Source organism: Sciurus carolinensis, chromosome 2, assembly GCF_902686445.1.
Source record: "Sciurus carolinensis chromosome 2, mSciCar1.2, whole genome shotgun sequence".
NCBI lineage: Eukaryota > Metazoa > Chordata > Mammalia > Rodentia > Sciuridae > Sciurus > Sciurus carolinensis.
In genome coordinates this window covers 136186538-136202204 of record NC_062214.1, presented here as the reverse complement: position 1 = coordinate 136202204, position 15667 = coordinate 136186538, and the positions used below count along the sequence as shown (strand labels likewise).

Genomic DNA, 15667 nt, shown 5'->3' with positions numbered 1-15667 from the left:
TTCTCTTATCCTCTGTCTCTCCAGACTCAAGAGTTCTCATCTTTTTAAGTCTGGCATGGCTACTTCCCATTCCATCCCAGCTCACATTTGCTACATGTTGATGCTTCTTTGGTGTCCTCAAGTACTTTTTATTAATGCTTTGACTAGATTTTCTACTTAAGAAGGGTTGGTTTGAATTATCTCATCTGCCATTGCCAGCCTTTATTACTTTAAAATATGTGTACATATCACTTACCATTGAAATAAATAGATAAGTGAAGCTGAAAGATGATATTAAGGCCTGTTGTGGCCAAGAACTAGAATCAGATATAAAATCTTTCCATAAATTCACTGTCATTTGATCTGATTTTTCCTTTCATATTTGTCAGAATTGCAAAGAAAAGTAATAGACTAATAGGAAGGAAAAGGGAAGGAAAGCTAGATTAAACAAACAGATGCTGTAGTTATTTATAACTTTAATTTTTTAATAATTATAAGGAAAATGCTAAGTGAAGAATTGTTGATTTCATACTCAGTTTCCCCCTTTTTATTTCAGAAAATAGAAGCAAGAGTGTCTGCTGATGAGGACCTCAAACTTTCTGACCTTTTGAAATATTACTTAAGAGAATCTCAAGCAGCTAAGGTAACTTTATTGTTCATTTCTTTACAGGTTGTTGGACTTAAGCTGGTTAAAGGATGACTTATTTTTGGATATTATATTTTCAAAGGTGAAATTTTTTTTCTCTTCTTAGAATTGTAGATCAGGGAATCCCACAGCATGGGATTCAGTGTGATCTAGAACTTAAAAAAGAAAAATTTGGTATATTTCCTTATGTAAATTCCTGCAAAAACAAAAGTAAAGTGCCCAAATAACAGTCGTATAGCTAATGGATCTCTAAATTGGTTTGTATGAGTCCCCCATTGAGGATGAAAGCACCATAAAACAAAAATGTGCTTTATTTTAGGGCAATTCAGATTTCTTATTGGAAGACTATATATAAAAAAAAACAAACAAAAAAACCCTCTTAGTAAAGTAATCAAAAACATTTTTTAACATAGATGTCTGCAAAGCACTGAAAACTTAGTGGCTCAGATACTCCAAATTTAGTGCTAATAGTAAATTAAGATATTCTGTAGGGGGCTGGGGATGTAGCTCAGTTGGTAGAATGCTTGCCTTGCATGCACAAGGTCATGAGTTCAAACCCCAGCATCACAAAACAAACTAACAACAACAACAACAATTTTCTGTATTCTACAGAAAATTCCTATCTAATCATGGGTATTTAATTTTTTCTTTTTCTTTTTTATTTTTTTGGTACCGGAATTGAACCCAGGGATGCTTAGTCACTGAGCCACATCTCCAGTCTGATTTTTAAAAAAATATTTTATTTAGAGACAGGGTCTCACTATGTTGCTGGGGCTGGCTTTAAACTTGCAATCCTCCTGCATCAGCTTCCTGAGCCACTGGGTTTATAGATGTGTGACACCATGCCTGGCTGACAATTTTTATCAAATAATCAATAATCTTTTAATTTTCAGTATTTAGATACTTGTAAGTATATTGTTCATAGCTGGGTGCTGTGGCACATGCCTGTAGTTATAGCAACTCGGGAGCCTGAGGCAAGAGGCTCACAAATTTAAGGCTAGCCTTAGCAATTTAGTGAGAACCTAAGCAACTTAGTGAGACCCTGTCCTAAAATAAAAAAAAAAAAAAAAAAGGACTGAGGATTGGTGATTGGTCAGTGGTAAAGTGCCTCTAGATTTAATCCCCAGTACAAAAATAGATAAATGAATATAGATACACACACACACACACATATATATATACACACACACATATATATACATATTCATATACATATATAGTGTACATAAAATTATTTTACACAAAGCAACAAATATCAAATATGTACTTATTTAATATACATTGTAAGCACTCAACCAGAGAATTTAAAAAAAAAAATAGCAAGTCATTTCACTTCTGGGTGTTTACCCACAAGAAATTAAATAATATTTCTACACATATCTTCACATTCACTTTATCTGTAATAGTTGAAAACTGGTAATAACCCAATGTCTACCAATAGGTGAATGGATAAACAGATACAATGGAATACCACTCAAAAATAAAAAGGAGGGGCTGGGGAGATAGCTCAGTTGGTAGAGTGCTTGCCTCGAAAGCACAAGGCCCTGGGTTCAATCCCCAGCACCGCAAAAAAACAAAAACAAAAACAAAACAACAATAAAAAGGAATGAGCTACAGATAACATGAAAAAACATGATGAATTTAAAGTAATTTGGGGGTAGGGGTGTAGCTCAGTGGTAGAGCAGTTGCCTAGCATGCATGAGCTCAGTGGTAGCATGCATGAGGCCCAACATATGAGCCTAGTGAATAAATGACCCTACTTTATTTTTATTTGCTTTATTTATGGAATGAAAGACACCAAGCAACATGGTCCATAGTTTATAATAGGGCACACTCTTGATTTTGTGTGTTCTCTGGGTTTGGAAAAGGTATGTACCATCATTACAGTATCATAGGATGGTTTCAGTGACCTAAAAATCTGCTGTGTTCCGTCTGTACATCTTTCCTACCCCCACTGGCAAGGACTGAATTATTTTTTTATTACTAAGTACTTTTTGAGACAGGGTCTGTGTTGCCCAAGCTGGTCTTGAACCCTGGGCTCAACTGATCTTGCTGCCTTAGCCTTCTGAATAATTGGAACCATAATCATGTGCCACTATACGTGGCTAACCCCCGATCTTTTACTATCTCCATAGTTTTGCTTTTCCTGAATGTCATATAATTGGGATCATACAGCATGTGGCCTTTTCAGATTGACTTCTTTCACTTAGTAATATGCATTGAAGTGTCCTCTGTTGTGTTTTCATGGCTTGATAACTAATTCCTTTTTCTTTCTTTCTTTTTTTTTTTTTTTTTTGTGGTGCTGGGGATCAAACCCAGGGCCTTCTGCTTACAAGGCAAGCACTCTACCAACTGAGCTATCTCCCCAGCCCCTAATTTCTTTTTTTTTTAGTGACATTTTCTTTTTTTTTTTTTTTTTCTTTTCTTTTCTTTCTTTTTTTATTTTTTTTTATTGTATACAAATGGGATACATGTTGTTTCTCTATTTGTACATAGAGTCAAGGCATACCATTTGTGTAATCATACGTTTACATAGGGCAATGATGTTTATTTTTTTTTTTCCTTCCCCCCCACCCCTCCCACCCCTCTTTTCCCTCTATACAGTCCTAATTTCTTTTAATGATGTGTAACATTCCCTTATTTGGATATGCCATAACGTCTCTGTTCACCTACTAAAGACCATGTATGTTGCTTTCAAGTTTTAGCAGTTACAAAACTGCTATAAATACCTGTGTGCGGACTTTTGTCAAGACATTCATTTGTGTAAATACCAAATAGAGTGCAGTTGCTTTGTCTTAGAGTAAGACAGTAAGACTGTGTTTAGTTTTATAAGAAACACCAAACTATCTTTCAAATTGGGTGTACCATTTTGCATTCCTATCAGCAATGAATTAGAGTTCTTGTCTGGTCCATACCCTTATGTGCATTGGCAGTATATGTTAGTGTTCTGAATGTTGGACATTCTAATAAATATGTAGTGGTATCTCATTGTCTCATTGTCTCCCTCCCTCCTCCTTTTCATTCCTTCTCTCTTTTTCTTTTCTTTTCTTTTTTTTTTTTATTGTAAACAAATGGGATACATGTTGTTTCTCTGTACATGGCGTAAAGGCATACCATTTGTGTAATCATAAGTTTACATAGGGTATTGTTTGATTCATTCTGTTATTTTTTCCCTTCCCCCCCACCCCTCCCACCCCTCTTTTCCCTCTATACAGTCCTTCCTTCTCTCTTTTTCATTGAGCATTGAACCCAGGAACACTTTGCCACAGAGCTACATTCCCAGTCGTTTTTATTTTTTATTTTGAGGCAGGGTCTCCTTAAGTTGCTGGGGCTGCTCTGGAATTTGCAAACCTCCTTTGGCCAGTCCAGTTACTGGGATTATAGGCGTGCACCACCATGCTGGCTCTCCCTGTGTATTAATTCATTTTCCTGAAGTGATGTGGAACATGTTTTCATATGCTGATCTGTCCTGTGTTTTTTGTTTTGTTTTTGGTAAGGTGTCTCTCAGTGTCTTTTGCCCATTTTAAGTTGGATTGTTTATATTTTTCCCCAGTCTGTGACTTGTCTTCTCATTTTCTAAGTGTTTTTTGCAGAGAAATTTTCATTTAGCAAAAAAAATTCTTTTGGTGCTGGGAATCAAACTCTGGAACTCATTAGTGCTAGGAAAGTACTCTACCACTGAGCCATACCCCTCAGCTCTTCTAGGAATTTTATAGTCTTGCCTGTTATATATAGGTTTATGATTCATTTTAGTTAACTTTTGTGAAGGGTGTAGTCTATGTATAGATTTAAACTTTTTTATTGCATGTGGATTTTCATTTGTTTCAGAAACTCTTATTACCAGGAATGGTGGCATACACCTGTATTCCTTGAAATTTGGAGGCTGAGGCAGAGAAGCACAAGTTCAAGGCCAACCTCAGCAATCTAGTGAAACTCTCTCACCCCCAAAAAAAACGGGTGGACTGGGAATGTAGCTCAGTGGTAGAGTACCCCTAAACTCAATCTCTGGTATCTCAACAAAACAAAGCCAATTGCTGTGGCATACATCTCTAATCTCAGTGACTCAAGAGGCTAAGGCAGAAAGATCTCAAGTTCTGAGGCCAGCCTCAGCTAATTAGCCATGGCCCTAAGCAACTTAGTGAGATCTTGTCTCAAAACAAAACATTATAAAAGGGCTGGGGATGTAGCTCAATGGTAGTGTCCTTGGGTTCAATCACCAGTACCCAAAAGACAAATCAGAACCTCTTTGAAAAATCTGTCTTTGTTCATTGTCTTATCTTTCCTCTGTGAAAAGATCAGTTGACTGTATTTGTGTGGTTCTATTTCTGGGCTGTTTTTGACCATGTTGCTAAGACAATGTTCCATTGATCAATTTGTCTGTTCTTTCATCATACAAAACTGGAGTATAGTGAGTCTTGAAGTTGGGTAATGTTAGTTTTCCAACTTTGTTCTCCTTCCATATTGTGTTGGCTATTGTATTAGGTTCTTTGCCTCTCTGTTTAAACTTTAATATGAATTTGTTGATATTTACAAAGTAACTTGCTGGGTTTTTGATGAAATTGCATCGAATTTGCAAATCAAGTTTGGAAGAATCGGTATCTTGAAAATACTGAGTCTTCCTGTCCATGAATATGGAATATCTATTTAGCTCTTTGATTTCTTTCATCAGAGATTCATAGTTTTCTTCATGCGGATGTGGTATATCTTTGTTAGATTAATGCCTAAGTATTTCATTTTGTTTCATTTTGGGGAGTGTTGATGTAATTTATTTTTTACAAATTCTGCTTGTTCATCCAAATTTTTCGCACAGTCAGGTCTGTGAGCAAAGACGATGTTATTTCTTTTTTTTGGGGGGTGCTGGGGATCGAACCCAGGGCCTTGTGCTTACAAGGCAAGCACTCTACTGACTGAGCTATCTCCCCAACCCTGACAATGTTATTTCTTCTTCCTGATCTGTATGCCTTTTATTTCCCTTTCTTCTCTTATTGAATTAACTAGAATTTCTACAATGTTGAAAAGGAGTGATGAGAAGACATCCTCCTTCTTTTGTTTCTGATCTTAGCAGAATACTTTGTTTCTCCCATTGAGTATGTTTAGTATGACTTTTTTGGAGGTTTTTTTTTTTTTTTTTAAATCAAGTTGAGGATAATTCTAGTTTGGGTTTACTGAGTCAGTAATTGATTTTTGACAATATTCCTAAGACAATTCAGTAGGGACAAGAGTGATTTCAACAATTGGTACTGGACAACTGAATAGCCACATTCAAAAGAATGAAATTTGACCCCTTCCTAACAGAAACATATAAAATAGCTAAAACTAAACTTTTAGAATACTACACAAATTTTCTTGACCTTGGATTAGGTAGGTAATGGTTTAAGTGTATCCACCAGTGAGAAAAATAAACCAAACTTCATTCAAATTAAACATTTTGTCACTGGGTACTGTGGTACATGCCTGTAAATCCAGCAACTTGGGAGTCTGAGCAGTAGGGTCATGAGTTTGAGGTTGGGCTATGTGACTTAGTGAAACCCTGTCTCAAATTAAAAAGGGTTGGAGGTTTGGCTCAAATCCCTGGATTCAGTCCTAGTACCAGAAAAATAAATACATTAATTAATTAAACATCATGTATGTCAGGGGACAGTATAAAGGAAGCTGGGCCTGATTGTGCACATCTGTAATCCCAACAACTTGGGAGGCTGAGGCAGGAGGATTGCAAGTTTGAGGCCTGCCTTGGCAACTTAGCAAGACCCTCTCTCAATTTTAAAAATAAAAATAAAAACAACTGGGGATGCATTTCAGTGGTAGAGTACCCATGGGTTCAGTCCCCACTACCCAAATTAATTAGATACAAAAGAGAGAGGGTAATGGGGGGGCAGAAAGAAGGATGGAAGGAAGGAAAGAAAAGAGCGAGCAAAAATACTTGCAAATCATAAATGCGATAAGGTGTTGATGATATCCAGACTATATGAAGGACTCTTAACTCAATAAAAAGAGAAATAACCCAGTTAAATAATGGTCAGAGAATTTAAATGTTTCTCCAAAGAAGACATTCCAGATGTCCAAGAAACACATGAAGATTCTTTGTATCATTAGCATCAGGGAAATGCAAATTAAAAGTTATAAGATACCACTTCACAACCCCTTAGGAGATTTTAATCAGAAAGACAACCAATTGTTGGTAAGAATATGGAAAAATTGGAACTCTTATATATCGTTAGTGGAAATGGAAAATATGTAACCTCTGTGGAACACACTGGTAGTTTTCAAAAGGTTTGACATATATGGTTGACCATATGACCTAGCAATTCCCACTAGGTAATGAGAAATGAACACATGTCTGCACAAACATTGGTATGCAGCTATAGATAGCAGCATTGTTCCAAATGCCTATCCACTTATAAATGAATAAACCGATACGATATTATCTGTATAATGAAATACTATTCCACAATAGAAAGGAATGAAGTAACTAATTCATGTTACAGGTATGGATGAACTTGAAACATTATGCTAAATGATAGAAGCCACACACATAAAAGATGCATATTACATGATTTATTTTTTTATGAAATGTTCAGAATAGGCAAATCTGTACCAGATTAATGGCCAGATGTTGTGTTGCCTGCCTGTACTCAGAAGGTTGAGGCAGGAGGATTGCAAGTTTGAGTCCAGCCTGGGTAACTTATTGAGACCCTGTCCCCCCCAAACAAACAAACCCAGTGATGGGACAGAGTATGTAGTTCAGTGATAGAGTACTTGCTAGCATATGCTAGGCTCCAGGGTGCTGAATAAAGGGAGGGAGGGAAGGAAAGGAGGGAGGGAGGGAGGGAAAAAGCAGAGTAATAGTTGCCTACGGCTGGGAGGGGGAGGAGTGGGCATGTGGAGAAATGGAGAGTGGTAAGTGAATTATGTCTCAATAAAGCTATTATTTTAAAAAGATATTTAGGACCTGCAGGTGTAGCTCCATCAGTGGTAGAGTGCATGTGCAAGGTCCTGGGTCAGAACAAAATAAACAGAAGGGTAACTGTATGTATTATTCACTGTATAACTTTTATCTCTGGGGTGGTTGTGGTGATGGTGGTGGTATATAACTACTAGAAACATAACATCATGTATTATGAAGCATTCTGTTTTATAGGATCTCCTTTACCGAAGATCTCGATCACTAGTGGATTATGAAAATGCTAACAAAGCACTGGATAAGGCAAGAGCAAAAAATAAAGATGTTCTACAGGCTGAAACGTCCCAACAATTATGTTGTCAGAAGTTTGAAAAAATATCTGAATCTGCAAAACAAGGTACTATTACATTATCTTTTTTTTTTTTTTATTTTTTAGTTGTGGGTGGACAAAATACCTTTATGTTTTTATGTGGTGCTGAGGATTGAACCCAGTGCCTCACACATGCTAGGGAAGTGCTCTACCACTGAGCCACAACCCCAGCTCCTGTTACGTTAACTTTTAATCACAAGATATGCTTTTTGATTATTATGTGAATTAATTCTGAGTTTTTTTGTTGTTCACAGAACTTATAGATTTTAAGACAAGAAGAGTTGCTGCATTCAGAAAAAATTTAGTGGAACTTGCAGAATTAGAACTGAAGCATGCAAAGGTAGTGTTGTGTGAAAGATTTAATAAATTTAAGTGACATGACATTTAAAATTGAGTCAGTAATAAAATTGATAATCCTTTAATGACAGTTACCTTCTATAGGGACATCCTAAGAACTGTTCTTGAATGAGAATTATGTTTTCCAGGATGATTTCATTGCTTCAGAATAGTTGGTTTAACTTTTCTGGTACTGGGGACTGAACTCATGTGCTTTACCACTGAGCTACATCTCCAGTTCTTTATTTTTTGAGATAGAATCTTGCTAAATTGCTCTGAGTCACAGAGGTTATAGGCATACACCACCCTGTAAAATATTTGGTTTTAGTAAATAAATGGCTTCCTTCTGGTCTGTATAGTATTTGTTTACTTTGAAGTAAACTCCCTTTTTAAAAAAAAATTTTTCAGTTTTCGATGAACAAAATAACTATTTATTTATATTTTTATTTGACGCTGAGGATTGAACCCAGTGCCTCACATGTGCCCACTGCCACGACCCAAGCTCATAAACCCCTTCTTGCATTTAATATAAAGGTAAAACTTGGCTCAAACTTTATAATTTTTAAAATAGAGACTCTCAGTTGAGAAAGATTTTAAGAATTATTTAATTCAAGCAAGAATAATTGCTCTGAAAGAATTTAGGACCTAACAGAAAACAAATATTTTTTAGTTAGTTGTTTTATCTAAAGTCTTATTTAGTTTAAAAAAAAAATTAAATTGTTGATAGTGAACGCATGATTTTTGGAACTTTTTTTTTTTTTCTCCTTTTTGCGGTTCTGGGGTTTGAATGCACAGCCTCATGAATGCCAGGTAAGCACTTTACCACTAAGCTACATCCCCAGCACCATAAATTTTTTATATTAAAGAATTTTTAAAAAGAACAAACCAAAAATATTTATTTATTTAACATTTGTTATCTTTAGAGAGACTATAAATAACAGTGTATTTGGTTTTTTTTGTTTTCGTTTACCATGGATTGAACTTGGGGGCACTAGACCACTGAGCTACATCCCTAGCCCTGTTTTATATTTTATTTAGACAGTTTGATGGCTGAGTTGCTTAGCGCCTTGCTGTTGCTGAGGCTGACTTTGAGCTCTTGATCCTTCTACCTCAGTACCCCCCACCACCAGTGGGATTTCAGGCATGTGCCAGCATGCCCTGCACAAAATGTATTTGTTTCCCCAAGAAATTAAAATGAACTTTTAAATGGGTTCTTTTTTGGGGGGGAGTGGGTGCTGGGGATTGACCCTAAGGGCACTTCCCCACTGAGCTATATATCCCAGCCTTTTTTATTTTTTATTTTGAGGCAGTGTCTCTCTCTAAATTGCTGAGTCCTTCCTCCAGCTTGCTGTCCTCCTATCTCAGCCTCCTGAATCACTAGGATTATAGACATACACACCACACCCAGTTTAAGTGTAATTTTTTTTGATAGATTATAGCATTTATTAATTAGTAAAGCTAAAAAGTGGGCTGGGGTTGTGGCTCAGTGGTCGATCGTTCACCTAGCATGTGTGAAACTCTGGGTTCGATCCTCAGCACCACCTAAAAATAAATAAAGGTATTTTGTTCATCTGCAACTTAAAAAAATTTACAAAAATAAAGCTAGAAACTGCACTAAGATATTTGGAACACCCTATAATGAGTACAGATCTTCATCAACTAATGAATGGGTCTAAAATAATGAAGATAAATTTAATTCCCTTTTTCCAGTTTAGTCCTTACATATTTGTATAAGGTAACTTTTGTGTCTGTGTCTATTTGTGTGTTGATAGGTATTAAACCCAAGGCCTTGAGAAAGCCAAGCATGTGTTCTACCAATGAACTACATCTGAGCCAAGATAGCTTTTTAAACTGCTATATTGCACTGACTTGATTTGGCTTATAATACTTTATTTCTCTTAGTTCTTTGCTGGGTGTGGTGGTATTTGTCTGTAATCCTAGTAATTTGGGAGGCCGAGGCAGGGGATCCCAAGTTCCAGGCTAGCCTTAGCAATTTAGTGAGGTCCTAAGCAATTTAGCGAGACCCTGTCTCAAAATAAAAAATAAAAAGGATTGGGGATATGGCTCAGTGGTTAAGCACCCTTAGGTTCAATCCCCACTACCCAAAAAAAAAAGAAGAAAAAAAGAAAATGTTTTGATAAGGTTGGCATGATTTAATCGTACTGAACCTGTGTTGGTTTCTAATGTCCACTGTTTTGTTCTTTTTAAAAAGGTATGAACTAGCAAGAATTTTGCTGTAAGGGCTGGGGATGTAGCTCAGTGGTACAGTACTCGCCTAGCACAGGCAAGGCTGTGGTTCAGTCCCCACCACCACCACCACCACCACAACAAAAATAATTTTGCAAGGACTGGGGAGATAGCTCAGTCAGTAGAGTGCTTGCACAAGGCCCTGGGTTCAATCCCCAGCACCGCAAAAAAAAAAAAAAAAAAAAAAAATTTGCTGGAGATTGGGGCTGGCAAACGAATCTGTTTTTGTACAGCCTGTGAGCCAAGAATGGTGTACATTTTTAAATGGTTGTTTAAAAACAAATGCAGAATAGTGATAATTACATGAAATTCAAATTTAAGTATCTATAAATAAGATTTTCTTGGAACAAAGCCATTCGTTTGTCTATGGAGGCTTGTGCCAAGTGGAGTATTGAAACAGAGACCACATGTCTCTCAAATCCTAAAATATTTACTGTTTAGTCTGTTTGCTGGCTTCTGCCTCTGGTTTCCAGACTCTACTTTTTCAGAACTTTCTGAAATGAGTTTTCTGTATTCAGATTTCTTTTTTTTCCCTCTGTATTTTTTACAAATAAACAAAAGTTTATTCTTAAATTTACAACAGACTTCAAGGTTAACACTTCATTTTAGCTATAGGTGGCAAAAAATACAGTAGGGAATGCAGGTGTTAATTTCCCCTTTGGGCCAGGGGTCTTTACCCCAGGCCTTCACATTTAGCTTCTCTAGTTTCTTCTCTTTTTGTTTCTGCTTATCTTCCTCATCCATTTCTTGAGCTGTGTCAGGAGCTTCTTGCCACCTTTGTAGCTGGACATGGTGACTGCCTCCTGTTTCCTAGACCCTGCTCTTCGTATTCAGATTTTCTTAATGATTTTGAAAATCCGAATAATCCCATTTTTTAAATTGAGATATAAGATTTGTATATCTTTATGGAGTACATCTATGGTAATTATGTACATGTATATAATGTATAATAATGAAATCAGTAATAAATGTTTCCATTTATTCAACATTAATCATTTTTATATGTTGGGGATTTTCATAGTCTTCTAGTCATTTTGAAATATAGATTTATTTATTTTGTGGTTCAGGGAATTGAGCCTGGGGATGCTTACCGTTGAGGTATATTCCCAGCCTTTTTTTTTTTTTTTTTAATTTTGAGACAAGGTCTCACTAAATTGCCTAATATGGCCTCACATTTATGATCATCCTGCATCAGCCTCTTGGGCAGCTGGGATTATAGGCATGGGCCACCTCACCTTGCTAAACAATAGTTACTCTATCTATTAAAGAGAAACCAGAAGTAATTCCTCCACTCTGTGTTTTGATTCCCTTTATTGAACTTCTTTCTCTCCCCATTTTATCTCTGCCCTTCCCAGTTGGACAGTCCTGTTTTGTCCATAGAATCCACATAAATTGTTTTGAAAAGATTAGATATTAGTAAAGTGTATAGTAAGGTAATTTGAAACAGCTGAGTGCGTTGGCATATACCTGTTATCCCAGCTGTTCAGGAGGCAGAGGCAGGAGGATAGAGTTCGAAGCCAGCCTCAGCAAATGCGAAGTGCTAAGCAACTCGGTGAGACCCTGTTTCTAAATAAAATACAAAATAGGACTAGGGATGCGGTTCAGTGGTTGAGTGAGTGCCCAGAGTTCAATCCCTGGCACCCCCTACCCCGCAAAAAAAGGTATTTTGAAACTACTGTGGATTTAATTTATTGTGCTTTGCCATATAATTGAAATCTGGTTGTTACAGCAAACTAGGTTAGATCACTTGTATCCTTGAACATAGTCTCATTGTTCCCCACCTCCATGCTGGAGCTCTAACCCAGGCTAAGCACATGCTTCCCTGCTGAACTACACCCCAACTCTACGATGGACATTTTTGAAGAACACAGGACTATTTATAGACTGTCCTGTTTCAGATAGCTTTTTCATTGCTGTGACCAAAAGACCTGATAAGAACAATTTTAGAGGAGGAAAAGTTTATTTAGGGCTCACAGTTTGAGGTCTCAGTTCAGAGTTGGCTAGCTCCATTCCTTGGGGCATGAAGTGAGGTAGAACATTATGGCAGAGGAAAGAAGCGCAGGACATGGCACCAAGAAGCAGAGCGAGAGACTGGCTCACCGTGGACAAAATATAAACCCCAAGGGCACACCCCCAGTTACCCACCTCCTCTGGCCACACCCAGTCTGCCAACAGCTAGCACCCAATTAATCCCTGTCAGTGCATTAATATACTGAAGTTAAAGCTCTCATAGTATAATCATTTCCCCTCTAACTTTTAAAAAAATATTTTATACCAGGGATTGAACCAGGGGTGCTTAACCACATCACCAGTACCAACTCCCCCACCCCACAAAAAAGACTACTTTACACTTTGCAGTTGGTATTCTTTGGAGAGAAATACTTTGGGACTATATAAATGTCCCATAACCAGTACTTTACAGTAGAACTTTATAGTGTAATAGTGTTCTAGAATCAGCACTGTCCATTATGATGACCACTGATAACTTTTAGTTGTCAAACACTTGAGACGTGAGTAGTCCTGCTGGGGAACTGAGTTTTTAATTTCTTTTTTTTTTTTTTTTTAATTTAAATTTTCATTTATTTATTTATTTTTTTGCGGTGCTGGAGATTGAACCCAGGGCCTTGTGCTTGCAAGGCAAGCACTCTACCAACTGAGCTATGTCCCCAGCCCCTCATTTAATTTTTAATGGATGAAAAGTAGCTAAACATGGCTAATAACTGTAGTATTGACAGTGCATCTCCACATTGCTCTTAGGATCCATTGATGAAAGTTAGGCACTATGATGTATGTTGTAATCCCAGCAATTCAGGAGACTGATGCAGGATTGCAGGTTCAAGGCCAGTCTGGGCAACTTAGTGACACCTTATCTCAAAAAATAAGAAGGCCGATTCCCAGCACCGCAAAAAAAAAAAAAAAAAGGACTGGGATGTAGCTCAGTGATAGAGTGCCTCTGGGTTCAATCCCTAGTCCTCATTCACTCCCACAAAAGGGTCTGGGATGTAGCTCAGTGGTAGAGTACCCCGAGTTCAATCCCCAGTACTGCCCTTCACCCCCTGAAAAAAAAAAAGATGACTCTTGACTGAATCACTTTATCATTATGATGGTTGCCAAATGTTGATTTCCTTCCTTCTTGCCTCCCTCCTCCTCCTCCTCTTTTTGGGTACTAAGAATTGAACCTAGAAGCACTTTACCACTGAGCTATATCCCCTCGCTCTTTTTTAAAATTTTGAGATAGGGTTTCATTAAGTTGCCAAGACAGGCCTTGAATTTATGATCCTCATGCCTCAGCCAACATGCCCAACTTTATTTTTTTAGTACTGGGGAATGAACTCAGGGGTGTTCTACCACTTAGCTACATCCCCAGCCCTTTTAGTTTTATATATATATATATTTTTTTTTTGGCGGTGCTGGGGATCGAACCCAGGGCCTTGTGCTTGCAAGGCAAGCACTCTACCAGCTGAGCTATCTCCCCAGCCTTAGTTTTATATTTTGAGAAAGGGTCTCTAAGTTCCTGAGAGTCTCCACTAAGTTGCTGAGTCTGGCCTTGAATTTGGGATCCTCTTACCTCATCCTCCTGGGATTACAGTTGTTGTACCACTGTGTCCAGCTCCCTCCCTGACCCCCCCGGCCGACCCCGTCTCTCTCTCTGTCTCTCGCTCTCTGCTTCTCCCTCTCCCCCTCTCTCCCTTCCCTTTCTTTTCTTTTTTCTTTCTTTCTTTCTTTTTTTTTTTTTGTGGACCTGAGGAGGAAATCCAGGGCCTCACACATACTAGGCAAATGCAAGTACACCCTATATCTGAGTTCAAACCCCAGCCCCAAATGTTGATTTTTTTTAATTCCATCATTCTTTATCCATTATAATTGATTCCTTCTACTGTGAGGAAGAGCTTTCCCTTCACGCCCGTTTGCATATTAATGTAACTTAAATATATTTGTCTTTAAATATGTTTCTAAATTTGGATGCAAGTTCATTTGTTCTATCAGGGATATGTAGGTACAAGGGGTAATTTAATAGAATACTTTTATAAGTGCTCTAATTATACCAAAAACTACTGTACATTTATGTTCATGTATTTTGTAATAGCTAAAGGAAGGAATAAAGCCTGTCATACAATTAGGAATCAAGTTCAGTAATTAAAATTAGACACAAAGAGCATATTTTATCCTTATTGGAACATGTCAGTTAATTCCAAACCATTAATATTGGTCTAGATAGAAATTTACTGAAGTATCTGATATTTTATGTCTTTAAACCTTTATTTGACTGTAATGAATGTCTGTTTGCAAAATTCTGATCTCATAAAGTAGTTTAGTTTCTAATACTGTATATTTTCAGTGAGGTAATTTCAAACTATTTTGAATTAAAGACATTCATAACTTATTTTTTCTTCCTTTTTAGGGTAACCTCCAGTTACTGCAGAACTGCCTGGCAGTGTTAAATGGAGACACATAAGCCACATTCTTCTTCCTGTTAAAAAGGGCTGCCTTCCTTTAAATCTTATTTTTGTTTTCTTAATGATGTTAAAGCATTTATGCTCACTGGAAACAAAACAACTGACAAAGTGCATCTACTCCTCTTTTTCTGGGAAACAGTGGAGCAGCGCCGTGCACGGGCAGTGCCAACCGCGTGTGACTCTGCGCCCTGCTCCTCTAGACTGCTCTGTCATCGTGCACTCGTCCCACTCAGAAGCCCAAAGTTCAGTCTTCTGATTTTTTAAATAGCCTCTTATAACTGTGTTTATTTTATAAATAGTATTCTTTATGGCTGCCAATCTTACCTTTAAATAATTTCTGAAGTTTAACCTTTTTAAAATACACTGTTCAAGAAAGATAAAGATTGCCTTTCTGAATTTTTTTTATTTCATTTTTAAAAAGCATTGTAAACTTTATTTCAGTCATTCTTGTAAAGCATCTTAATCAAACTTACTTTTAATTAATCAACATAGAAGGTTTGGGCCAGACTTTATGTAATCTTTTAGAAGTATAATTTCTGAAGAAAAGCAAATGCATTCGTATGTTTGCCTTAAACTTGTAGACTAAACCAATTATTATAAAATAACCAGCGATAACAGTGATAGTTTTTAACTTTATCGTCATGATATCGCTCTAAAATTTGGAGTAGCTCTAATAAATCTACTCCAATATTATGCTTTACAGTGCAGGTCTTGATTTCTCTTTTTTCTTT

At 37.0% G+C, this 15667-nt stretch overlaps 1 protein-coding gene across 1 annotated transcript in view; it reads left to right on the top strand.

The window, feature by feature from the left end:
- Positions 1-15196, top strand: part of Snx6 (sorting nexin 6) — a 55628-nt gene extending 40432 nt beyond the window's left edge. The window contains 4 exon segments of the mRNA XM_047541319.1: positions 536-622; positions 7764-7923; positions 8151-8236; positions 14882-15196. Coding sequence (XP_047397275.1) covers positions 536-622; positions 7764-7923; positions 8151-8236; positions 14882-14935 — 387 coding nt within the window. The 3' untranslated portion in view covers positions 14936-15196.
- The last annotated feature ends 471 nt before the right edge of the window (positions 15197-15667 follow it).